The 27,991-nt window shown below is 38.8% G+C and overlaps 1 protein-coding gene across 1 annotated transcript; it reads left to right on the top strand.

Moving 5' to 3' along the window:
• Positions 1 to 144: 144 nt before the first annotated feature.
• On the top strand, positions 145 to 27,767 carry LOC140240042 (sialin-like). The gene is made up of 9 exons (XM_072319853.1): positions 145 to 251; positions 2,867 to 3,081; positions 10,504 to 10,743; positions 11,939 to 12,026; positions 12,876 to 12,971; positions 24,321 to 24,445; positions 26,200 to 26,358; positions 26,800 to 26,932; positions 27,475 to 27,767. The coding sequence occupies exons 1-9, from the start codon at positions 149 to 151 to the stop codon at positions 27,735 to 27,737; spliced, it is 1,422 nt and encodes a 473-aa protein (XP_072175954.1). The 5' UTR covers positions 145 to 148; the 3' UTR covers positions 27,738 to 27,767.
• The last annotated feature ends 224 nt before the right edge of the window (positions 27,768 to 27,991 follow it).

Raw genomic sequence — 27,991 nt, 5'->3', positions numbered from 1 at the left:
AATCAATATGTCATATCTACGTTATGAGACCTTTCTTAGGATGGTGTCTTATTCTCTTCGCTATAAATTTGTTTCTCTGCTTGGTGTTCTGATCCAACCTTTGTCAGTGCTTGGGGTTACCTCTTGAGCCCTTCCACAAGGAAACAACATGGCTACTTATCAAGACTCTCTGGAGGGTTTCAGGTTTGATACAGAGACAAGGAGTAACGATGAAACTTTACCATTACTGCCAAGGGGGAAATACAACAAAGGTAATTTGGAACACTCGTCAATTTTAAACTTAATTCGTTGTCCATTTTAAACTTTGCCGTTTCCATCGACTCGAGGACAACTAGCATCGACAAATTCAAACTCGTTGTTGATATTTTCTGATATTATTGTAAATCAAGTGAATTACATGGTTGAACAAGCATGTTTAAAGTTCAAAGTCAGGATTCATTCTATACCTCGTGTAAGAAATAGGGATTTTGCAAAGTGGTTTCTATTCTCTCATTTTGGAGAAATTAGAACATTGATACTGAAGAGGTGTCATTAGTGGAACCACTATACAGCCAAATCAACCTACATACTATGTAAAGCGAATATCCAAAGTCGGTGTTTGCATCGTATAAATATTATGCATTGGAGAACGAATAAACAGTTCAGCAGGAACTGACGGAAATTGCAGCAAGCTTCACCGCAAGGACAGATTTGCATATTCCCACGTTGCATTTGGCATGTGAATCAAAGTATGACCAGGGAGGTGTTATAAAAGGAGAAGAAACAAGAATCTTATGGTAGCCTTCTCTGGTGTTGACGTGACCTGACCTCCCGTGAGTTGATAATGATTGTTTTTAACCTTTACCTTCGGGTGTAGGGTTTGCAGGACATCTTGCGGAGTAGCTGGATTGGGCCAGGTCGGGTGGTGGGGTGATTTACATGTACACTGTATTTTAATATCAGAGTTAATATATATATATATATATATATTTTTTTTTTTTGGCGGGGGGGGGAGGGGGGAGTGGTGTGTATGAATGAATGAGGGTATGTGTGTTGGGATAAGGATGTTTGGGGTGTGTGTGGGGGGGAGGTGTAGTTGGTGTGGAAGTTCAAGTTATGTTTGGGTAATGAGGATCTCCTCGCCCCCTGGCTTTGCTTGTTCCAGTCTCTGCAATGCTCGCACTTTTTTTTCAATTGCAGGGGAGGATGAAATTGTTAATTGGTCACTCATTAGTTTGTTTGTTAGTTTGTTTGTTTTTATTCTCCTTCCCCATCTCGGAACTTCGCCCTTGAATAAGATCTGATTCGTATCTTGTAACTTAATGTTCTGCTCTTTTTTTTTTTTTACAATTACTCTACATTGTTCAGTAATTGTGTTATTTTAATCATGTAAATTGTTGTAAATAGTGTGATTTTGCGTAATTTTTCAATAAAAAAATACAAAAAAAAAAAAATCTCTCTTTTCTGCCTATGCTCCGTGCCGGCGAGAAGTTATGCACTCTGTCGTAGGTGTTAATAAATTGCTTTTACAAAAGACCACTCTTGTGTTTTAAGTACTAATGTGCAACTGTGCATAATTCCTAAAATACACCATATACCTAGCCAGCAGTTCGCTGTCCCCTCCAATATTTTCGGCAGCATTATTGTGTAGTGTGCCAAGAATATAGGACACGCACAGAAAATTAGTTAAAAAATGTACTTCTTTATCTGTAAAATCATGCAGAAACACGCATTATCCAATTACGTTAAGCAAGCGATACTGTAATGGGACCAAATTGCTACCTGAAATGTACGAGTCTCGTACTCATGCATTCTTATGGTGAGCCCCTGCTCACGCATTCTTATAGTGAAGCTGACATGTCATCATTCTTGTTCAGTGTGATCTGTTTTGGATTTTTCAGAGAATAGGTTTCTCTACCCAAGGACCACAACCAATTCTAGAAATCTTAACATGGAGCTGTCGATTTATGTACTTCATGATGTGAAATCATGAAAATTGCCCGGACTTCGCCTTTAATCTATAACAAGGATAACGAAAAAAAAATGTAAATATTGTTTCGTGCAAGAACACCACCAACTTTCGCACTGTAATTCAAGATTTCCTCTGAAATATAGCTTAAAATTGTTAAAATCAAGATCCTCATGGAAGAGCGGCTTGGAACATGGAACATCAAAGTCAGTGAAATGCTAATCATTCAATTGTGTTATAGAACCTACGCATAAATTTGCACAAACTGCAAAGAGATTCCACTCCTCCTCTAACACCTTCCTGGTATGGCCAAGGACGTTCAGGAGCTGGAGTTCTAACTGGCTTCAAATATTCAAACAGCAATGAGTTTTCTGTGATGCACGAAAGAATTCCACGGGTGCAATGATTCTTTGATGGTCAGTGTTTGAAGCCGTTATCTTTCTGAGCAATCTGAAGAATGATTTTGAACTCCAATTCGATATCGGGTATATTGTGATTGTTTATTCATTAAATCAAATTAAATTTCCCCTAATGATAAAACATAACATAATAAGACGATTCCGTCCAGTAATATCCGCAAAAGTGTAAATCAGAGCTGTAGTGAAAGTGTTTGAAAATATACCCTCCTTGAAAGCTGATAATATCACTTTTCTGCTTGATTCCGACGATTGATATCGTATATTCTTCGAACATAACTCTTTACGAATCAATTATGTCAGATTAATGCCCAGGCCCACTTCAGTGTATTTACCATTATGTGTGGCTCATCTTTTATGAGTAGGGATGGCAAAAGTAATTAACAATCATAAAGGCATATCTTCCTTAGAGACTGGATGGCCAAACTACGTGTGTATTTTCGTTTGATAAAAGGAAATGACCGTCTTCTTCAACTTTGTTTCGTTTGCCTATGTATTTCAGGTTCTCTCTCGGTGCTATGTTCCGCACGATACTCAGTTTGCTATGTGGTCTTCCTTGGCTTCGTCGTATCTTTCATGGGCAGAGTTAACATGAGTGTCGCCATCACGGCCATGGTTAACAGCAGCTACAGCAGCTCTTACGACGCGATGAACACATCCGCAGAAATCTGTCCATTACCACCAGACGAAATCAATCAAACAAATGTTGAAAATAATGTAAGCACGACAACTTGAGACTCTTACGTATGTTTGTATTTCTTTCTGTGGTACTTTATTTGTTACTAATAATCCTTTAAATGATAACGTATGGCTTGCAACTTATTGACATAACATTCATCTTTGATAGTGAAGTACTTTTTGTCGTCATGTCTGTGGTACGTGAATGTCAGCATTTCTTAATAATATGCGATATAGTTGTACCGTATTTGCTTAGTCTAAGGCCCCGTTCTAACAGAACCTTTCAAACTAGATTTACCGCGACAACACCTGGGTAGCGTCCGGGACTCCGGGTAATGTGTTATTTCACCCTGCGTGTTAATACAGCCCTCGCAAAGTGCTGCTCGGAGTGACGCAGTAACTTTTGCTAAATTTTACCCTAGCCAGATTGGTAATCGACGATACCCTGACGTTACCGCGACATTACCGTGAGTGGTACCCCGACAACCCTTCTATTAGAACGCAACTGGGCCAACATACCTTTGATACACTCAACGCGCATGTGCAACGTTGCAGACAGAGAATGATTGACACGCTGCACTTCAATCACCTGCATGGATTGTAACCATTGATCTTTATGTAGTGAGCCCCCGTTCCACTATCACGATTTGGACCCCGATCTGTCCCGATCTAGCAGATCGGGAGAGAGCGGCAAAAGCGTACGGGGATCGGAAGCATCGTAGCAGCAGCGTGTGGAGGTCGGGGTTGGAGCGGGCAGTTTTTCAGATCGGGAAGAAATTTTGAACCGGTTCAAAATTTCTTCCCGATCTCCCCGATCAAAATTGACATATTTTTAATCGTACGGCAAGCGGGGAGAGCGTAATGACGGCGTAAACGCAGCGGGATGAGCGTAACAAGGTCTTTCTGAGCGTAGTAACATCGGCACAAGAACGGGAAGTAATTTTAGCTGTAATTTTCGAAGAAGAAGAGATGAAGAAAAAGAAGAGAAGAAAGCAGCGAAGCAGCTACCCAAAAGGCGAAGAAAGAGAGACTGCACGTGATGCTGAAAGAGGAGGAAGAGGACATAGCAGAATTTTGAAGAATATGAAATCATCTACAACTGGAGGAAGACGGACTATAAAAGCAAGGACATCAAGAAAAATCCTTTGAAAAATCAGCACGTCTTTGTTTATACAATGCATTGCTGCAAAAGTTGAGGAGGCTCTTCAAGTTCAAGTTCAAGTTGATTTATTTCACTTCCAACAAACAAATAATAAGAAATACAAAGAAACGCTCATATACACAGACGTCATGAAATCAGTACCACAATGAGATGAACAGAATAACATTGTAAAAGAGATACAGGCAAATTATCAACAGAGATACAAATAATAGTTACGTCACTGTGGTAAATGCATACAAAATATTGCTGGAAATGGAGGGGACTGCTAAAAAGCAGAGCTTGTAGTGTTAGAATGCAGTCCCCTCATAGAGAAAAATATATAATTGCAAAAAACAACAACAACAAATTTCCCTAAGCGGTAGCAAAAAAAAAAAAAGACAGACAGAGTAATACACACATACATGCACACATATAACGGACGCACATTAACAAACACATGGCGGCTCTCTTGTAAGGAAAAAATTGATTAGAGGATAGAAAGATATAGTAGTGAAGAAGGTAGTAAGTCTGAGGTGGACAAGGGGGGGGGGAGGAGGGGAGAGGAGAGGGAAATGGTGGGTCATAACCAGGGCACTGGAGGCACAGAAGCACGGGCTCGCTGATAAAGAAAGAGTAGTGAGAATAACGAAGCAACAACAACTTTGAAAATCAAAAGTAAAAAAAAGAAGAATGATCTTCGAGGTCCACCTAGTATATTTCTTCGGTTCTGCATGCTAATAAGTTGACTGACTGCTGACCCACAGTCGAATCGGGGTACATCGGGGCACATCGGGCACTTTTCAGCTCTCTGAACGGGGTAACAGCGTGATAAGATCGTATAGATCGTTCAGAGCGTAGATACAGCGTGCATTGATCGGATAGCATCGGCAACATCGCACTAACAGCGTAGCTACATCGTTCTAAAGCGTACCGGCAGCGGCAGAGATCGCAATGTCTAATTCCCGATCATCGTAGTAAGAGCGTAGCAAGCACTTGGTAGTCGTAACTGCAGCGTACTTAGAGCGTTCTAACATCGTACTGTGTCCAGATCGGCTCAGGTTTTACCCGATCCTTCCCGACCTGAGAAAATTGTCAAATCGTAGCGAGAACGGCATAGTGGAACGGGGGCTTATACCCCGTTCCCACTGCCGATCAGATCAACTCGATCAAGCGAGATCAATCCCGATCACCTAATTTTACCAGAGCAATCCCGACCAAATGCTCGATCGTCCTTCAACACGATCCCTTCCCGACCGCTATTCGATCTTGTACGATCCACACCCGACCATTCTCGACATCTCCAGAATCTCTCCTCGACAACCACATAGATCCCTACTCGAACATCCCGATCTACACACAATCAATACACGATCGCTACACGGTCAATACTCGATTTCTACTAGACTTCTTAGACCAGCTCGATATGACACGATCTGTGTAAGATCTTGCATCGAACAGGTCGGCAGGTTCGTACAGTGATCGAATGAAAGAAGAATTGGTTACAGTTATTCGTTTGGTTATATGAGACAATTCAGTATTTATACTTGAATACGGCATGGACCAAAAGAGTGCTATAAAACTGACTATTAATTGCAAAAGCATGAATGAACGAAAGAAATGATTATCTTTGGTATAGGTTTTCCCGGCCAATTTCGCACTTTTGTCAGTCCATTTGATAAAAGGTTCATTCAATTTAGCGAAATCCTCGTCACTGCACATTCTTTCATTCAAAATTGCAAGTTGTTCGTTCAATTAGCATTCCGATCCATGAGATTTGCACATGTGCCTTTCGAATTCGTAAAACGGGCATTCAAATTCGCCAGCACTGGCGAAAGGGGTACTTCAGTCATCAATTTCGCGTATGGGCAGTCAAATTCCTAACATGTTCATTCAAATTAATGCCATGTTATTTCTTTTTTGAAAAGTTGATAACATTTAGACGCGTATTTCTATGTGACTTATTGTTTCATCCACGCACTGTTAAGCAGTAAAAGTATCGTATTTTTTACCTTTACTCGAGTCTGCTGTTCTGTAACGCCCCTTTTCTTTCATACATGCCATTTTAGGCCTACATGTACCAACACTATTATATAGTTTAACTTCATCTTCTTCCAGTCATGACGGCACAAGTTAAGATACAGACGTATTACAATTTTCTCAAGGGGACAGAAAAAGAATTATAGGAATATTTGATGATCATAACCTTGACTTCCTAGAAGTGGCCGACACACGGAATAAAGCGCTCAACGGCGAGATAAGTTGTGGCCATGCACATGTTGCATTATCTTCGGACTTGAAGAGTCACTAAACACATTAAAGAAAAAAAAATGGTGCCAAAATGTCTAAAATGAGTACGAAAATATGAAACGTAATGACGCTTGCAGAACAGTAACTAAGTTATAAAAAAGAAAGAACCAAACCATAAATTTGCGTGCTAAATTGACTGCAAAAGATGTTAAATTGATTGCCAAAATGAATTTGAATGAACGAGAGCAGCATGTCCGTGATCACGTGACTATATAATTCTAAACTGAATGAACGAAAAACAAAATGGTGCTTGTTTTACGAATTTCAATTGAAAAAGTGTTAATTAGAATGAGGCTAAAGGTAATTTGAATGCTCCAAAATGAATTTGAATGAAGAGATCATAAAATTGAACTTCCGAACATGTCATCTATGCTTTATTTTGCTAAATTGAATTCAGCAATTAGGAATTGGACTGACAAAAGAGCGAAATTGGCCGGGAAAACCTATAGTTGATAGAAGAACACTTCTTATTTTGAAACCACAATTATCAATTCTCGCGCAGGCGTTTCGATTATATAGTCATTTTTCCTGAAAAAAAAACCCGATAATAAAGACTGATCACTCTGTTTGTGAGCCACTCAAAAAGGTACCCCCCCCCCCAAAAAAAAAAAAATGCATTCACTTGTATTCATTCATTTTATCCGTTTTTAGTAGTTACTTTTTGACGCATTCGTTATCAGTTTTTACGGCTGCACTATCGCTTAGTCAAGTAGGATATCAGTGCCCAAAGTTACAGATTTTGTAAATCACAAATTTTCATGGAGGTCAAAGCTCCTGCATAAAGATTGATTATCATTGTGTCAAATAGAATTTGAGGTGTTTTTTTCCTATTGAACAATGTAACGATTTCATTCAGTCGCTCATATCTTTTTAAATAAGAGACAGTTTTGTAGCATTCTGTCTGCCGGGACACCATGTGATTATAATAGGTTCGTTCATATGCATTCAATATTTGCATTGGATGTGAAGAATAGCAAATCAAAGTTTGATCTCTCGTGAAAAAAAAAAAAATTACACCGCCACGCTTCGTAAGTGCATTACATATAGGAGGGCTGAAATTAACTTGGTCTAAAATGAAACATAGGCCTATATGCCCATAAATGCACCATTATATAGAGTTTAAAAAATGACTGTCCTACAACCCTATTGAGTCGTGTTATCTTTGTCATTATTGTTCTCATTATTTAAGAATGAAAAAGTGAATGCAAAATGTGTATGCGGTATTCATTGATAAAGTATAAGCCCAAGAGTGTGTAAAAGGAAATACATGTATCACATTAATTTCTAAATTCATGAAGTGTGCTGATATGTGGAACAGAGTACATTATTATGAAAATTAAAACAATATTACATTTTACATTAGCAAAAATGATGAAAATCTTGCTTGTTTTTTTTTTCAACTCATCCCAGCCAATCGCTATCAAGGTGGACTTCAAGCTACAAATGCGTGTATGTACATTCAACTCTCAATGAAAAAAAAAAGAAACATTATTAAGCGAAGCAAAAGTGTAACATCTACGTAAATAAAAGTAAAGTAAAGTCACTGAGCATTTGTGAATCTAAGTTACAACTATACCGTTTTAACACGTCCGCGTAAGAAATAGATTTTATATCAACGTAATCAGCTTCAACTTTGAAACAGACAAGCTAGCAATAGAATTCAAGAAACATTTCTCAGTTTATAACTAAAGTAAATAATCTAGAAAATTTCCTTTCACGTTACAGTCATATTGCCAGAATACCGAATTTTCCTCAGTTTCAATCGTGTTTCCTTTCTTTCTTCTGAATTTTTTTTTCTGGAAAGTATAATTCTACCATGTCTGCTGTTTAGGATTTGTTGTCTTTTCTCTCTTCGTGGCCCTTTCTTTTCTTCAGTGGGCCAGGAGTGGCTGAAGATACTGACGACACTTAACTTTTTAACGTGATCAAGGACTGCATATATTTTCATGAACAATAAATGAGTGCTAAGAAAGTACGTCTGCACCTGCTGCAACCACTATCAAAAAGTGCTCGGTGTTTGATCGAGTGCCGGTCGAAGCATGATCGAGTTTAGTCGAGTATCAATCGACAGCAGTCCTGTAGCGGTCGTGCAGCGGTCGAGTTATTCATGAAACTGATGAATCCTGGATCGAGATGATCTGAAATCAATCGTGTCGCATTCGAGTATAACTCGAGATGATCGGGAAATGAGCTCGGGGAAAAATCCGTCCCGACCACACTAGAGTTCTATACGACCGATTCCCGATAAGCTCGATCTCTTCTCGATCACTACCCGAGCTGTTGGTGTTCGGGCTTCCTACTCGAATATTTTGGACATGTCCAAAATTATCGTGAAGGAAGCAGGAGCGATGCCGATCAAGGTAGATCGACCCCGAATACCAATGCCGAGCGAGCCCGACCAGGCCAAAAAAGCTTGATCGGGATTGATCGAGTTGATCTGATCGGCAGTGGGAACGTACCATTAAGATCAGTGATTGTAACCACGTTCTTTTATGTGCGCAGTCTAGAACAATAAGCGGCGCTGGCCGGTAGGCGGGGTATACTTAGTCGCATCCGTGAAAACCTACCGGGAGAAGGTTTTCGGTGTTTGTCTGTTAAAACGGTACCCTTCTCGCTCTCTCCTGTGGTTTATCGCCCGAGGCGAGGAATTGTAAGGGCCAGTGTAAAAACAGGGCTTATGATTCTGTAATTTTGTTCACTTTCCAGCTTTTTTTTTCTCTGTTGAAGGGGCTACAACTTAGCTGATTGTATTTCTATCAACAGAGTTGCTATCGACTAAATATTGATCAATGTAATATTTGTATATCTTTTAACATTTTACAAAATAACAATGCATGAATACATGAAATACATGAAAGCTTCAAACAATCAGTAGATGGGGGAGTTGTATTGCGTTGTTCTGGGTTATTTTTGCTGATAGAAAGAGAAACATTGACGCAAATATATGTGTATATATAATAAAGTCTAAATGTTAAAACTCAATTCATCACATATATGAGAGATATCACTATGATCATGTAACAGTAGTCGTATAAACTTATAGTACCTACTTTTTGAGACAGCCTCTTTCAGGTAATTATGACACATGTAATGAAATCGTTTTATTAAAGTTGTACGAGACATTCAAGATTGTATAACTAAAAAAGACCAATCAATGCCTGATCACTTGTCTTAGTAGTAAACGGCTGTATCAGTACGTCACTCCCCATGCTTGCATGTATGACACCATCAACTAAAATTAGCTGCCTCGGGATTGTGAACATTGTCATGTTTACAACTACATGAACATCTAATATTTGAGATGTGAAAATGTAATGTGTATCTTGTAAAATTGTTCATTTTCATTCGTCAAAAAGTTTTAATTTGTTCATCAGTAGGCCTACTGATTTTACCTTTTGTTGTATATGTCTATTGATTTGTGGTTAATGCAACGAATTGCCTTATGCGATTAGTTGGTTTCTAAGTGTACATTCTTTATAGAGTCGAAAATAAGTGAGTGAATACATGCATGAAGATAAACTTCCACTCACTCGATGACGAGGCTGACGAAGTAATGAATCGACAATCTGGTTTACGACGCCATTAAGTTTCTGTTTACACGGTTGATTAATGACCTGAAGCTCCCTGCCCACCAGTCGATTTATCATGATATTGCTTTCAATTTCCCGTTTTGTGTAAATTTGCAACATTAAATCGTTATCACCTTTGCCTTGGATAAAGTTTACGAATTACCACGGCAAAACAGGGAATGTTATCCGATCAACACTTCATGTTGTGTTCAAACCACACTTCCTTCTCAACTTACTAAGGTATATTGTATATTCGTTTATCTTTCTAGTTTATCTATTTACACACTTATTGCATTTCTGATATCATTTAGGGCGTATGGATGTTTTTCCATTCTTCAATATTTTTGTCACTCGGGCTTTTTTAATTATTTTGATCTCTTTAGACGAGAATCATGCTCATATTTTTATGTTTATTTATCGTTTGTGTCATTGTACTTTATACAGCAAGGGGAGTTCCCATGGGATGCACACACGCAAGAGGTGGTCCTTTCTGCTTTCTTCTATGGAGTGCCTATCCTCATGATACCGCTTGGGATCCTGTGTGACAGGTACTCTAGAGCTTCACCCTGGGTCTATGGACTTGGAATACTCCTCTCTTCTATTTGTACCCTGTTTACTCCGCTTGCTGCATACAGCGGCGTGGGCACACTGTTTGTTGTCCGCTTCCTTGGCGGATTGGCAGAGGTTTGTTTTCCTTAGTCTCTGAACTTTCTTCCTATATAATCAAATAAAGAATCTTATCCACTATAATAATATGGAACCCCTAACCTTTGTTACAGTGTTTTGCTTTTATCAAATTGACAGTCAAAACAACTTCCATAATCAAAATGTAATAAAAGAAAAGACAATACAAGTATGATCAATCACGGATAGTTTTTTTTTTATAAGTCGTATCGTTCATTGCACAAACTCATATCTATCATTATATATGTCATAAACACATCAGACATCCAATTATTTCTGAACTGGAAAACTTTTCAAATCAACCAAAGTAAATAACCAATTCCTGCACAACCTAATTTTCATGTCCTTTATAAAAGTGTGCATTGCTTAATCGAGCATAAAGACTTTTTGGTGTCATATGATATGAGAGACTTTTACGTATACAAGTCTAGTTAAAAATTCATAAAAATTGGATAGTGATTTGTATTTGGGATCACTTTAAGCGGATCTGCGGCTTTTTTGAGGGGGGACACCTTTTACAAAAGTGGGCAAAATCACTTTTATATCCATCATTACATATCATAAACTCTTCAAACATTCAATCATTCCTAAATAAGATAACTTTATACCTCAACCAAAGAGGATAGCAATTTCCTGTGCAACCAACTTTTCAATTCTTTTACAAAAGTGGGCCGTGCTCAAAGCATAAAACATTTTCAGAGTTTTTGGTGTCATATCATAAAAAATACCAATAGCTATCCGTGTTTAAAAAAAATCCTTAAGGATTTGTATTTGGTGCCAGTTTAAAGTTTATATCTCTTTTTTTTTTCCTTTGCGACACCCTGTAGAACAAAATTGAATGGTGGTGTTGGGGCCTTTTGCAAACACATACCAAGAGACATGTGTCAGAGTACCATGTCATATATGTGACTAATATTGAAATGTACTTATGAATGCTGGTGTTTTACTCATAACAAAAAGAACCATACCGAACCAAACAATCAATTGAGAGATATAGAAATGGAAATTGTGTTTACGGCGCAACTCATTCAAATGTAAGATAGATCCTTTTGAAGCAGTGATTCCATGTCACTACAAATTAGAGATGATGCAATATCAACAACAGTCTTGAAATTCATGACAATTTCTTTCGACACCTTGTGATGTTTCCTATAACCCAACGTTAGTTTGATGTAATATCGTGATTGCTCCACAGAGTGGCACCTACCCGGCCATCTTCTCACTGATGTCTCGCTGGTCACCCGTTGACGATCGTAGTAGACTCATGGCAATTTCTTTTTCAGGTAGGGCCTAATGCCCGTTGCCCGTTGAGAGACGTATCAGTAGAATTAATATCACATTTAGACTGTGTTCACACCAGGAGACTTCTATTCATGCAGCATTTCATGAAATGGGAAAAGTTGTTACACCAATTTAAGAAACCTTGAATACATCAAACTATTATGTACTTGTGGAGAGTCTCCACGAATTAATACAATGCAAGCCTTGCATATGCTTACTGGTGGATATATTTGCATATAGGTACAACTGAAAGAAACCCCAACATATTTGGCAACAGAGACCTCATGACATCAATGTTAAATAGTGGAAGAGATATTCTCAAAACTATGAGGATTTCTCGGCGCATATATTTTGCATCTGTTAAAACATGCGAGATCACTAGTGTAAAAACATGTCTATTTCTATCAAAAGTGGAGAAAATACTCAGTATGCATGTAGGTATCTATGGGTGTTTCTGTCGTAACAATTTTTGTAAACAATAATTTTATACGCCAAGATCAAACGCGTGCAGATGTCTGGTATAATTATGATTATACTTGCCACTTTGAAATTTATGGTTATTCGAGATTTTCTTGTTTTGCGTTTGAATGACAATAAAGTACATGATAATTTACAGATATATATTTACAGGTATTAACCTACTAGCTAAAAGGGGGGTAGATAGGAATGAATAGGGATGAATAGAAAATTGATTTCACTGATTATACCTTTCAATACATAGAATCTTAACTGGTAATAATAATTGCAATGTTATGTTCTTCCTTTTTGAGTTAGATTAACCAAGTCGCGATGTAATTACACGATTATGTGCAAGCTGTAATAATGTTGGTATATATTTCTATTTTCTGAAGGTATATCAGTCGGGCAGGTGCTTGGTCCACCAATCTCTGGCATCATTTCATCATCGACTTTTCTGGGTGGATGGCCTGCTTCGTTTTACCTGTGCGGTGAGCACTTCCCTTTTTGTTTGTAGTCTTTATGAACAAATTTGGAGGCATAGTTCTGCATGTTGCTTCTCTTCATTGATATATCAAAATAATATATGCGCATTTTGTAATGCAAACACACAATTGCAGTGGTTATAACTATTATATACAAATCATAAATACAAGAACATTTTTACCAAAATACGTATTATACGACTTGCTCAACATCGCTTTTCAGGGCTGTATACACTCTTTAATTTCTTATGGAAGGGGTGAGATCGATGTCACACTTCCTCAATGATAACAAGAACAAACAAATCAGAGCAGGGGAAAGATGTCCCTTCCACGTTTGGAACTTTGCCCAAATTGTATGTCCAAGCTCCATTTGGGTATGCTCTAAAGGGATGGTACAGGTTTGGTTGAAATGGGGGATTCAGGTTTTAACTCTTGCGAGATAATGAGAAACCACTTATGAAATGTTAAAAAGCATATATACTTCTCAGAGGACTTTAAAGTGTATTCAGTGAAAATCAGTTTTAAAATAGATGAGATATCAAGAAAACAAACAAAGTGGTCCTGATAAAAGGTGGGTACCAACTTTTAGTGTAGGATCTTTTTGTTTTTGGATATCTTAGCCATTTCAAAATCAGTTTTCCTCAATCTTTGAATTCCTCGTAAAATTGTATGCTCTTTCATATTTCACAAGTGGTTTCTCGTTAACTCACAAAAAAAAAAAGTTGGAAGCCTGAATCCCCATCTCAAAAAATACTATAATATTTTTAAGATATTTCCATAGGGGATCATGCAGTTGCGGAAATGTCGAGTAAGCACGGTCATGATAGTAGTGAACACAAGTTTGGTACACGTGTACTTGTGTTTATCGTACCACATCTGATATCGTATTTCGTAACTGACAGAGAATAATGGAAGAAAAAGATCGGCAATAACTGTAGATATAAGTAGAAAAACAAGCATTCTCGGCGGCAAGGAAATAAATGCCCAGTTTTTAATGGTGCTTGTGCAAACAAGTGACGTTGACCGTACAGGTCTCTTGTACTTGTCCATTGGTGGGTTGCTACTCAGAGTGGCTGACTGTTGTTCAAACATCGTATATAGGATGACAAAAGATATTATGTGACATAAATCATAAATTAGATTTTCATGGACTGTCGCGTGAACGTGTATAACTATATCTTGTTACAATATATAAAAGATTACGGTACAGCGATTTTCTATCATTTCGACAGAGCGGAATAAGCAAGCACTAAAATTCTGTACCTTCATGTATCACAGAATTCCCAAAGACACCTTCCAGTGAGAGGCTCGGATGATTTCTAGCTTCAAAATTTTACCACAGTCTACATTCGAAGTTATTTTTTTATGTAAAAAAAGATGATAATTGTTCATAATGATAATAATATGTACTTCACTTTTTAATGTCAGTATGTATATAGTCACTGTTACTGTCAGAATGCTCGCAATTTTAATCGCGAGATCCTGTGACTTACCTTCCTCACTATGCACTTTTTGTTACAGAGAGCTCAGCCACAAGAAGACGGTGTGCTGGCGGTAGACTATCTCTCATGTATTCTACCCGTCATTTCAGGCGTACATAGGCGTATTCAAATTTCAATGAATCTAGCAAATAAGCCAAGTGATGCCTCCTGATACAATATGGATAAAATAGAGGTGTGCAAGATAGCACGTCAATATTATTGTGAATATAGACGACATAAACCGTATGAACATTGAAAGATCGTCTCTGAAGACCATTTCGAAGAGCTATGCTTCAAGGAACTATAGGACTACGTGCCAAAGTGATGGGCATCATCACCTATATACTTCCGACTTTGTTCCTGAAGATATTAAACAAATTTAAACACTCGTATATAAAAAAAAGAACAAAAAACCCTAATTTGTTATCAAATTCCATTCATGAGACTTGATAAAGTGTATCTGTACACGGAAATTTAGTTTTCTGACATTGTAGTACATTATTGTACTGGTAATATCCCTATGAAATAATAAACGAGTGCAACGTTACTCACATACAGAGATATAGCAATATATAAAGAGACATAGAGCAATCTCTAAAATGCCAAAAATTACATGCGCCTTGATTTAAGAGTAGTCTTCTGGCCTTATCGACTGCATTCGCTAGCGTAGTTCGATAATTTTCTGTACGATCAGTGTACTACGATACTCTCAAAACACGCAAACGCACGCAAATGTCCACGCCACGTACGCAGCTAGGTTGGTGCTACCGCGCCGCGCCGGGCCACTGACCAGGCAGCCGCGGCAGCCTCTTATGGCGCGCTATTTTCCCAATAATTCCGATAAACTCAGTTTATCGCCGATAAATTTAGTTTTTCGACCGATAAACTTAGTTTTTCGAGAGAAACTCTGCTTATCGACTGAAAAACTAAGTTTATCGCGATAAACCTAGTTTTTCACTCGATAAACAGAGTTTTTCGATAAACTGAGTTTTTCGCTCGATAAACAGAGTTTTTCGATAAACTAAGTTCATCGAAAAACTAAGTTTAACGATAAACTCTGTTTATCAAGCGAAAAGCTAAGTTTATAGATAATCATGGTTATTTCAGCTTTGGCGAAAGGGGACGCTAGTATACAAATATACTTGGCCTTGAGAGTTTCTTGTTAAAACTATGGGCAGAGGTGACTCCAAACTAGTACTATTCACTGAGGGGCGCAGCCCCGAAGTGAATAGTACTAGTTTGGAGTCACCGAGGCCCATAGTTTTAACAAGAAACTCGAAACTAGGCAAAGTTTTGTTTTATATTTTGGATCAAAAATTTGAATAAAAAGTGAAAATCATTACATAGGCTTAGCCGCACTGCGGCGGCAGCGCAGCGCCTGCAATACGCAACAGTGCGAGAGATCGGAAATTGAAAAACGTAGTAGCCGTGCACCGCCAGAGTTGCCCGTCGCATGTATCCAAGCGCTCGTATGGCCGCTGCAAACCTGAAAACTAGAATTCGGGACCGGACGCGGACGGGTACACTTGATTGTAAAGACGGGTGATTGCCACATCATTTTGCAAATAGTATGCTATTTGCAAAATGTCGTCATAAAAGTGACGTCATTTTGCAAATAGTACTTCATGGAGTGTCAAACACACCAACACTCTAAAATAGTTCAAAATACCTCTTTTAACCAATCAATGGAAGACAAATTTTTGATCCAAAATATAATACGGTCTAAATTAGCCGCAGGATTAGGACGTGGGGTTTGGCACGCAGTGCCACGCACTAGCCGCAGACTTGCGACTACAGTACCCAGCAGTCACGACGGCATCCCACGTGAAACGTTAACGCAAACCAACACAAAGTGCACTTTGTCTGCCAAGCCTCAATGGGATGCGGTAAATCCTCACTGGCTCAGTCTCATAGACGAATTGCGTCCGTTGCGTTAAAGATTCGACACACAGTGTAACTATCAGTGTCGTTGAGCGCCTGGAACTGGTCCTATACACGACCACGAGCAGTGGCAACGCTCAGAGCCGTACGGTTCTGCTCTGGCAACATTATTCAAAGCCCAAAGCGCCCTCTACTGACAAATCTCGAATAACTCTGATTATCGATAAACTTATTTTATCGCGATAAACTGAGTTTATCGCCGAAAAACTAAGTTTATCACGATAAGTATATCGCCTAAAAAACTAAGTTTATCACGATAAGTAAACTTAGTTTTTCGCTTACTTATCAGCCGATAAACTAAGTTTTTCGCTTGATAAACAGAGTTTATCGAAAAACTTAGTTTATCGCTCGATAAACAGAGTTTCTCTCGAAAAACTTAGTTAATCGACTGATAAACTAAGTTTTTCGGCGATAAACTGAGTTTATCGGAATTATTGGGCAAATAGCGCGCCAAAGCCTCTACTTATCCGGGTGCATATGGCTCGAAGAGGCGATACCGATAGACAGTAAGCAAATAATCAACGTTGGTGAAGGTGATGGGACAAACTATCACTTCCGAGGCGATCTGGATGTAGCTATCTTTCCGAAGCGCAGCTGAGAAAAGATTAGCGTACACATTTAGATCGCCGAGGAAGTGATAGTTTGTCTCATTGCCTGAAACTAAAAGTTGATTATTTGCTTTATATTCCACATCTAGGGTCCTAGAAATTCCCATTTTATTCCACATCTGAAACCGTTTTAGCTGTCTTTAGGTATCCTTAGGGCTTAGGCTACGTGTGCGCGTAGATGACAAAACAATGAATTTGCTGCGCGCACTGCGCGGCACTGAAGTGAAAGTGCGTTGCAGCACTGAAGCGAAAGTGCGTTGCTGCACTGTGTACTATCAAGTGACCTATTTAAATGATAGTCCACAGTGCAACGCACTTTTATTTCGCGCGTACTCATCTCGCGTTAAGACTGTATGGACTGCCAGAGATCAGCAAAACAAACAGCTGTCTTTATAGATAACAAAACAATGAATTTGCTGCGACACTGAAGGGAAGTGCGTTGCACTGTGTACTATCAAGTGACATAGTTCTTCTCAGGTGATGTGATGGGCAAAACTACGCTTTATCACGTGATCAGCTCTTGACCAATCCTATAGCAAGATTCTTAGTATGTGGAATATAATGTTTTATAAAATGGGTTCAAGAATGTAGCCAATTGGAAGCGCTGAAATGAGTCACGTGTGCGTGCATTAATTTCTTAGTAAATGCACGGCCTGACCAAGGAGGTGGAAGAGTCTCTCTTCCACCTCCCTGGCCTGACGTACGTCACAATGTTTACACTAGCAGTGCGCAGTCAATCAGTTGTTACAAGTGCGTCACGCGCTACTATACGCGCTGTCAATCCTGTAAACAACTTCTAGTTCGGGCCGAGGGCTGCCACAACAGCCGGCGGCCTTGTGCATAACACGTGGCGTACGTATACTCTTATACGTACGTACAGTACTTATGTGCGGGATTTCCGAGTGCGACGTGCGTAAATGTTTGGGACGAACATCTTCGGACATCTTGAATTTTGAGCGAGTGCTACATGTAGCTGACTGGTATTGACCCACAAAGGTACGTGAATAATGCTGTTAGTTTTCGACCCATTTTATAAAACAAATGATGCACAGGATTATTTCGTGGCGTTAGTGAAGGTGCGGCGCACTCTCGAGTATTGACAACGGTTGCAAACATGCACTCGGCTGCGGCTTGTGCCGAAAGGGTGAGTTGGGTGGTGGCGCGTCGCGTCAATGGGAACACCACCCTTCGTCCAAAGCCCCCCCCCCCCCGGTTTTGCCGAAAGGGTGCGTTGGGAGCGTTGGGTCGCGTCGCGTTGACTGGAACCCCACCCTTCGTCCAAAGCCCCACCCCCCCCCCCCGGTTTTGCCGAAAGGGTGCGTTGGTACTTTTTCTCATGTAATATTAAAAGACGAGTTTTGAATTTATATTTAACCTTCAAACAACCATTTCAAAGAGGCTATCGTCCGGATCGGTTTACACTCTATTACCAGTTGGTCTAATAGACTGTTTGATATCAGTTGGTCTAATAACCAGTTGGTCTGGTCATCATTTCGTCCAATTACTGTTTGGTCTAATTGTTATTTGGTTTAATTACTATTTGGTCTACAGTCAATTCGTCTAATAATAGCCATTTGGTCTATTTTTGGTCTAACACCAATTTATATCATCAAATACCGATTTGGTCTATTATGAGTTGGTCTAATTCCATTTCGTCTAATCATCAAATGGTCTAAAATAAAACCAGATTTGTCCAATATAAATTTGTGTACACATCATTAATTTTAGTCCATTGCCCAGTTGGTCTAGCCTTAGTCTGTCTATCATCATTTAGTCTACACCCATTTTGTCTAATAACCATTGATCTTATTGTCATTTGGTCTAATAGCCAGCCTCCTGGTCTATATCAGGTACCATTTGGTCCAATCATCGTTTCGTCTATATGACCAACTGGGTTATTATTATTTTTTTTTTTTTGGGGGGGGGGCATTTTTCTATTACTACGGACTACCCTCTGACCCTTCACTGAGGGAGAAAAAATATATGTTCATACACATGAAATAAGATTAGGGTAAAGTTTAGGGTCCCTCGCCCCTCCCCCATGGTGCCAGGCCAGCACCCCCAGCAGCTGGACTATAGATAAGCCACTGATTATCCACATGATCCATGCCCTGTAATGTAAAACAGAAACGGATATTAGACCAAATGGATATTGGACCAAATGAACATTGGACGAACTAAATATTAGATCCGGACGATAGCCTCTTTGAAATGGTTGTTTGAAGGTTAAATATAAATTCAAAACTCGTCTTTTAATATTACGTGAGAAAAAGTACCAACACACCCTTTCGGCAAAACCGGGGAGGCTTTGGACGAAGGGTGGGGTTCCAGTCAACGCGACGCGACCCAACGCTCCCAACGCACCCTTTCGGCAAAACGGGGGGGGGGGGGGGGCTTTGGACGAAGGGTGGTGTTCCCATTAACGCGACGCGCCACCACCCAACCCACCCTTTCGGCACAAGCCCTCGGCTGCGCTTCGTGCATGTCGCACCATTGTCAATACTCTCGAGCGCGCCGCACCTTCACTAACACACTCTATCCTGTGCATCATTTGTATACGATATAGCTGTGTGCAGACGGAGGCGAACGAAGGAAACGTGCACACACCGATGGTCTACGCACGGCTACCATTTTCAGATTTGGCTACTATTGCAGCGCGCACTGGTGCTTGCTGATTTATCAAAAGTAATATTTCACAGTTTGGAACATTTTTTGTGATGGGATAGAATTTTCTCTAGAGTTCTTAGGACATGCTCTCACACCTCTCAAATTTAAATTTTAGGGGAGAGATTCCGTTTAAAATCACGAGAATGGCGCTGCCTGATATACGCCATTTCCAACACAGTTTTGGAAAGACAGCACGGTTGAAACTCTTCCTGCAGTATATACATTCCCTTCTCCACACAAGCAGGGTGATACGATTCTATAATGATCGTGCAGTACGAATATCAAGGAAGCCTAGACACTTTTCTTCCCTATTCACCGTAACATGCCGCCGATGCCGGCTGTCATATAAAGCAGTTGCGGATGCATCCCTTGTAGTCAGCCGTAATTCTAAGGCGTTGATTGCTAACAGTTGCCGTACTGTCAGCAGTGTTCCGTGCCGGGTCCCGATCCTGAAGCAGTGTGGATTAACAGTCATGAAATTCCCCGTTTCACTTTAACCATTTTTTTTTTAGCTAACCCTAACCCTAACATTTAATTTGTGCTAGCAGACCGGTTAAATAATGTAAACTGTAAACTTAAACTTGAATTTCTGAGATACGAATGTTGGACGTGCAAAAAACAAAAACTTACGTAAAGCAATACATAGATCTAGATTGCATCTGGCAGTGTACATTCAACATCCGACTTAATGATTCTTACAGACTTGCATATGTGCTTAGTATTCACGAGAGATCACAGAGATTCATCTCAACATAATCAATAACATATCTCCACAATGTACATGAAAGCAAAAAAAAAAAAAAAAACACCAAATAATAAAAAGGGGTACATTATGATTTTGATGGTTATTGCAAAAAAATAACCATCAGTAATAAACCGAGTGTACAGATCGAGATAAGGAGCACAGATACAACATAGGTCCAAAGTATAGAAAACAAAACAAAAGATAAAAATACTCGGGGATATAGCATATTCTTCTCAAGTACAGGTAACTAGAACAAATAAACATGCACATGCTGCAGAAAGATTAATGATTATTTTAGCTATGTTGACAGTGTAGTGTAACAATACGATTGGGAAAAAGAGAAAATTGGGGAGTAATATACATTTGGGTCCTCATAAGAGACGGGGAAAGTCTTGGGAAGGGAAGACAATATCTTACAATTTAAGAGTGATCTACCAGCCAGTTTCGATGAAGTGAGCATAACAAAGCCAGCTGTTTCCGCTCCCCGAAGTGTTTAGAGTAGGAAGAAGAACACTTATATAGAGGAGTTAAAATAGTTAGGTTCAACTAATTTGCATGACAACAACCAAGCACTACCGCGTAACATTCATACACAAGATAGAAAAAAAAATCAGTGAGCTTGCGTGATTCAAAAATTACTGTCTTAATTTGTGTTTAATGATGCTATTGACAAACAACCTGCGAGTTCTAAGGGGAGATCATTCCAGCAGGGGGTGGAGAATTAAACCGAATGCCCACTGTGCGACCTGAGCCTGCGAGCTGGTGCGAACTGCATGGGGCGCCAAGTGTCGCTTGGCCTATATTTCGTTACAAAAATCAGTCATTTCGTCGACGAAATAACCATTAAAAATTTTCGTTAACGAAATGACTGATTTCGAAACGAAATAGGCCATGCGACACTTGGCGCCCCGTACAGCTCACACCAGCTCTCAGGCCAGGTCGCACAGTGGGCATTCGGCTTAAGGAGTGGAATATCTTCGCAATCTGTGCAAACTTATGCGGAAGTTCCATAGCATGACAATGGTATGCTTAGCATTTCACTGGCTTTGATGTCTTCCATGCTCCGAGCCGCTCTTCGATAAAGTTTGAATATGGAGACCACAAAGAGATTCTTGATTCGGGAAAATTTTAAGTTGTATTTCAAAGGAAATCCTGAAGTCATTTCTGGCACGTGCTGGTAATATGGTACAGAACAAATCCTTTCAATTTTTCTTCAAATCTTTTTGCTCTTAATAACCAGGGACTTGAAAAAGGGAATATTAGTACCCCATAATAAGTTAACATTTAGACATCTTCCGCACATTTTCTGCATAATTTTGTGCGCCATGTTAAATACTTGAATGTTAAATCTTTTGGATCAAGTAATTCGCTAATGCGTATTTCTGCTTGTTTAGTAGTATTTAATAAAAGCAAGCTCAATCTTTTACTGATTTTACTTCCCTTGTGCTGGTTTTTTCCGCACATGAAGCATGGGTACAAAGGAGAGATTCTAGTTAGGTGATCCGAGTATCCTCTCGGATCACCTATTGTATCTGTACGGATTCTTTCTTCTTCTTCTTCTTCTTATTTCTTTCTCCTCAAATGTTGTGCAGCGGTTAACTCAAAAAGTCATTCACCTATCACTTCTTAACTGATACCATATATGTATCACGTCATAAGAACGACAGATCTAATGTATCACTGTGATCAGTCAACCATGACGTTTCTATGACGTCATTATCTGAAAACACGTTCACATTCGTATCTCATTAATGGAATGGATTTTCTCAATGAAATTTACATATCATATAGATCAAGTCAAGCTCTATTGATATATTTCATAAAATTTAGTCACGTTCATAGTAAACGAGCGCGTACGCGCGCGTTGAAATTTTAACATGCTCCAATCGAGCTCAAAATTGTTTTGCACACGTTTCAGGTCATTTGGAGTATTTCAGAAAAAATCGACGGACGCGTACGCGCGCGCGCATATACGCACGCACAGCTCATATGCAATAGAAATTTCTCGTTTTTTCACACGTATCGGATGTCTGAAATGTCAAGGAATGTTTCTACCAAGTTTCAAGTCAATCCGACTCAATATGACGTCATACGGGCCCGTCAAAATGGAAATTCCGCGCGCGCGTCAATGGCGATATACAGTGCAACAATGCCAAAAAACCGCCAAATTTAAATCCGATTTTACTCGTCAGGATGGACGGTGACTCCCCATTTTCTTTACATATTTTGAAAGCTGATGAGTTGTACATATCATTTCATGGGTTGGGGATACTGAAACAATGATTAAAAGATATCAAACTTCTTAAAAAAGTAAAAAAAAGTAAATTTTCAAAATGACGTAATCAAAATTCAAGTTCACTCGAGCGTATCTCACTTATCCTTTGCCGATTTTCACCTAACTTTCAGCATGTTGTAGCTTATTTAATGATCTTTCATATTTTTAATTACAAAATTTTGATTGGATGACGTCATCACCTCGTAAAAATGGATTGAAAGTATCCTTGTAAAATTTGACCAGTTTACGTGTTATCTCTATGGGAGAGCAGTTTTTCTGGAAGTGAAAATTGACATGACTATCTTTTTCGAGCACTAGCTCACTTATGCTTCGGTGAATTTTTCCCAGATTTTGATATGTTGTAGCTGAGACTTTGGGCTATCGGTAGTGTGCCCTTCGTTTTTTCATGCGATGTCGGGATCACGTCAAAAAACTTACTTGAAATTAAAGTTTATCTTCGATGTATTGAAATATTTCTTTCTTTTTGCAACGTTATGTGCAATAACTCAAGAAAAACATACCCTATCACCACCATATTTTGCACATGTTTAGTTCACGTCACGAACATTATTTCATAAAATAACAACGACTTGATCAGACGCCATCTTGGGTATGTAAATTAGGGTCAAAGGTCATAGATGTTTCATCCTGTATCTTGGTGAATACATGTCCTATCTTTCCCATATTTTGCACACGTAAAGACCATGTTACAGGGATCATTTCATAAAATAACAACTTTTTGCTCAGATGCCATCTTGTCTGTGCAAAGCGGGGTCAAAGGTCATATGTACTTCTTTTTCTATTTTCGCTATGACGTGTTATCTCTATGGGAGGGAATTTTTTAGATGTGAAAATTGACATGACTCTCTTTATCGAGCACTATCTTACTTATGCTTCGGTGAATTTCTCTCAGATTTTAGTATGTTGTAGCTGAGACTTTGCACTATCAAGACTCAAATCATTGATTAAAAAAGAAATCGGATCACCTTAATTTGTCAGTGATGACAAATTACAATCTCTAGTTTCTTTTCCTTCTTTAACACCTCCCTAGTTCCAGTATTTCGGCTCTGTGTACATAATTACTTTTTTTCGTACCCCCCCCCCCAAAAAAAAAAAAAATCGGGTACGTGGAAGCTATAAATATGCGTCACGTTGGCGAGTGTGATAGTTATGGACAGAGTAGCTTCTTTTGAACAAATTCTATGCAAACTCAGATAAACGTATTAAAAACTTAGATTATAAAAGGAGGTCAGCCAAAGTGGCTTAGTATGATGGTCTCAAAATCAGACTGATGATGGTGTCGTCAACTTTGAACACATTTTTTTCCAGTGACATGGGATTCCCTTTTCTTCGGAAATAGTGCCGTTCAGCACGTGTTGAAATGTAAAATTAGTAACATCCCGACATGTTAATATACATGTAACTAATGTTTCGAAACAACGACCTAACATGACAATATCAAAAAAATACATGTTAAAAGTACCACCAAAAAAAAACCCACCTAACCTGTAGTTGTATTGCATCATGCAGTTTTAATCTACCCTACCCTATTCTTCTAAGAGCAAAAATCAAACGAAAAATATCTTGTGATATTATTACTGAATTGAATTTCAAGATTTAATATTTTTGTATCAAAAGGTATTTGTGGAGTGTTATGGTTCATCCTCTGGAGTGTAACTGTGTACGACTCGCCGATGTCCCACCCACGGATTTCTCAACAGGAGAGGGAATATATACTAGCAAAATTACACCTCCCTAACAAGGTGCGATGACTCATGTAAGCGAGTGAGTTGATGAATGGTTCTGTGTGCTCTGATTCTCTGTGTATGCACGTGTAAATCGTTTAAATAACATTTTTGTTTTGGCGTGTTTGTGTATGTTTCTTTTGCTTGAATAGACAGCTGTATTATCAATGACTGATTCATGAACAGAGCATTTAGGAATGACGTTAACCACTGCCATTCTTATATATCCACATGGATGTGCCTTAAACACATCACATAGAGGCAGGCAAATTGCTGGTCAAAATCATTCTATATCTGCGCAAATTACTGTTTTGGGGAGCGAATATTGCTGTATAAAATGAAACGCGAAGAAAAATTTGAAAAATGACCATTTCTGCTTTAAAAAATCTCATTTTATTCCACTTTTACGTATAAGCAAAACACAAAATGAACTCTCTGAAGTTTGGAACATAGCTGGTAATGATTAACACATAATAATACAGCTGTAGATACGACAATTATAGATATAGATTGCCGGTTTTAAAGTAAGCAAAATATATATTAAAGCTAATACACACAATCTTAAGGTATACATCGTTGAATATATGACGTAGTATAGTAAGGGAAACAGAAATTTAAGTGTCTCTCCAATAATCTAAATCTTACTAATTTTAGTGGGAAAACCCTACTGAACAGCAAATAAGCGAGTGCGGAATAGGCATCTCAGGAGAGAGAGAGAATAGAGGTAGCCTGAGAGAAATAAAATTATGAAAGCCTCATAGAGAAACATACAAATCATGAACATAATGCGCACATAAGACTATACAGAACAGTACACCATACAGATATTAAACATCATTCAGCTGAATTTGCTGTATCAAAAAATAAAGGAACTTAAAGACACAGAGTTTTGACACGTTATGGGGATTAAAGTGAAACGCCTGTATGAATTCTGATAATCTATCAAAAATAGTTCTTTAATTGCTGGTCACATTACATATCATTACAAAATACTGAAACTTGAGTTTACCAGTCCGTCAGAAATACGGAAGGAACCTATACCGAACAGCAACAAATCTGATATTTCATTATCATGACAAGAAACAGAAGTTTCATGTCCTCAGTGGACAAAAAAACACAAGTTGTTTGTACATTGTAATGTCATTAACAATAATGGAATACAAATTACCTCCCCAACATTCGAAAAGAAGTGGATACTGAGGTTTTGAATAAAAGAAATACAACCACAAAATTAATGTGAATGCTATTTACCATTAACAATACTGAGATCTCAATGCTCAAATCATTACAGAATTAGAGCATATCTCATGCAGATACAGACATTAACTATAGTGAAAGCATCAGGAATTGCACCATGATGAAGCTTGTTGACAATGATTATATTAGAAAAATAATGAAAATTATAATAATCATCTTAGGCCTGTTTCGCTAAGGCAGCTTCCGCTGTGTTAGCACTGTTCTCTCAGAACAACTCACTATTATTACCCCATTGCTAGATACCCATTTTACACGTGGATCAAAAGGGACATTTTTAACAAAATATATTTTTGTATGAAAGTATCTTGCAGATATAAAAATCAGCGACTTTTGCTTATGTGTCCAAATCGCTCCCAAACATGCAACATGTTCTCCCACCACTGTGGCTTCATTTTCATGTTTTGACTAAAAATGTGGACCTGCATAGCAAGTCGTGTGATATGCTATTTGATAACTGCTTCTTGCCCTTTGGCAAAGGCAAACATTCTTGTTAAATATCCTCGTCTTATCTGTAGAAAAGGTCACTGGAGCAATACCCGTGGAAATCCATACTGACGTCTGTACCACTGCTAGCTGCTACTGTTGGTGATTTCTCTCTCATCTGGACTTTGTACCTTACCACTACCAATCTACCCATCTTCCTTACAGAGGCTTTACGCTTCAATGTTTCCAAGGTCTGTCGAGAATTCACCTTTTTCAGTCTTTCTTTCGATCCATGAGGTTACCAACCAAATACATCAAGATTTTTTCCAACCTATAAGGACCATTTCTAGGACATGCTTTACACAAGCTTTGACTCTGATTTAACGAGAGGGATATTAATTTTGCTTGACACGCAGCACAAGGCGCAAGGGAAATATTATGAAACAACAAGAGATGTTTACTCCAATTAGATAACAAATCAGGTTAGATGGCATAATAAACAGATTATACCTTATGTATTCCCCTTCATTTCCAAACACTATCGCTTTCCATTCTCTTATAAAAGTTCTTCTGACAGGCCTATGGAGATTCCATCATGTTCTGTCAATAGGTGCTTGTGGCTGTGTGCCAATATGTTTAGATTCCTTTATTTTCGTAATCATCACTTTTAATTCTCAATCGCAACCCCAAAGGCTGGGATCCTGTCATCTCTGCCCTACTTGATCTTAGCTCTATGTATCATCATGGGAGGTGTGCTTGCTGATGCTATCCTTGCCAGTGATCGAGTCAACCTGACAACGACGAGAAAAATCATGAGCACACTTGGTAGGTCATGATCGTTTCTTCGTGATCGACCAAATAGTACTTCTTATCCCCCCCCCCCCCCAAAAAAAAAAAAAAGATTTGACTTACAACAGGTATTTGCACGGTCAGCCTTTAAAGACATCTTATACCTTGAATGTGTCAGATGGATTGTAATTAATCAGAGTCTTGTGCGCAGAAGCATGTCTGGCTAACGGGATAGCTGAAGAAGTTTCATCACGTGATTGTTGACGAATAATGTAAGACTAGCCATTATATGTAAATGAATGGTCTGTGTCAAATCTGCCGCTTATTTCTCGTCCATTTTATCTTCTATCCTCTTGTACCAAATACTACTATAAGAGATAGCAAACGATAATGTGTCACAAGCTGGGCTATAGTACATTTTTCGGATAACGCAAGAAAATGTTTGTCGTGGTGGATCTAGTGTGGTATTTTCTCGAGGCCTAGCCAATGTTGAGTAACCATTGTTTTCTTCATTATCACGCTTTCTTCTAATTAAACTAAAGGAATGTTGCCAACCAGCCTTTTTGTGGTGCTCGTAGGATACGTCGGTTGCAATGCCACTCTCGCTATCACCTTTCTCTCCCTTGGCGTCGGTTTCACTGGCCTGTCCTACTCAGGTGTTTCACTAACCCCGATGGAATTTGCGCCGCCGTATTCTGGGTTAACGTCAGCTGTTGTAAATACGGTTGCAGCAGCAAGTGGGTTTATTGTACCACTTGTCATTGGGGTGTATACAAGAAATCAAGCAAGTAAAATCTGCAAACTTCTTTTTTCTCATTTCAGTGAACAACGTAGTGTCTAATGTATGTACAATGTCTGACATTTGTAATACACAAATTTGGAACAACAAGATTTTTGAAAGCAGAATCTGCAAAAGTTGAGGTTTAGGTTCCAAGGAAGGCCTGAAAATTTTCATTCTGGGTAAATTGGTTGCTTTGGGATTTTCAGAGTTTTCTGACAGAAATATTCTTATCAAAGCTGAAGTCGACTTTTGGAAAGCAAATGTGAAGTATGAGTAGTTCTCTCTGAAATGTTTGTAGACTCATTCATATCTTA

Source organism: Diadema setosum, chromosome 16 (genome assembly GCF_964275005.1).
Source record: "Diadema setosum chromosome 16, eeDiaSeto1, whole genome shotgun sequence".
Lineage (NCBI taxonomy): Eukaryota > Metazoa > Echinodermata > Echinoidea > Diadematoida > Diadematidae > Diadema > Diadema setosum.
Note: the sequence above shows the minus strand (reverse complement) of the source record. Positions and strands in the feature narration are given on the sequence as shown.

Excerpts from the sequence above, each read along its gene's own strand:
- LOC140240042 (XM_072319853.1), top strand. The coding sequence starts at position 149 with ATGGCTACTTATCAAGACTCTCTGGAGGGTTTCAGGTTTGATACAGAG. Across the intron at positions 252-2,866 it reads AAGGGGGAAATACAACAAAG|GTTCTCTCTCGGTGCTATGT; the intron begins GTAATTTGGAAC and ends TATGTATTTCAG. Across the intron at positions 12,027-12,875 it reads CATGGCAATTTCTTTTTCAG|GTATATCAGTCGGGCAGGTG; the intron begins GTAGGGCCTAAT and ends TATTTTCTGAAG.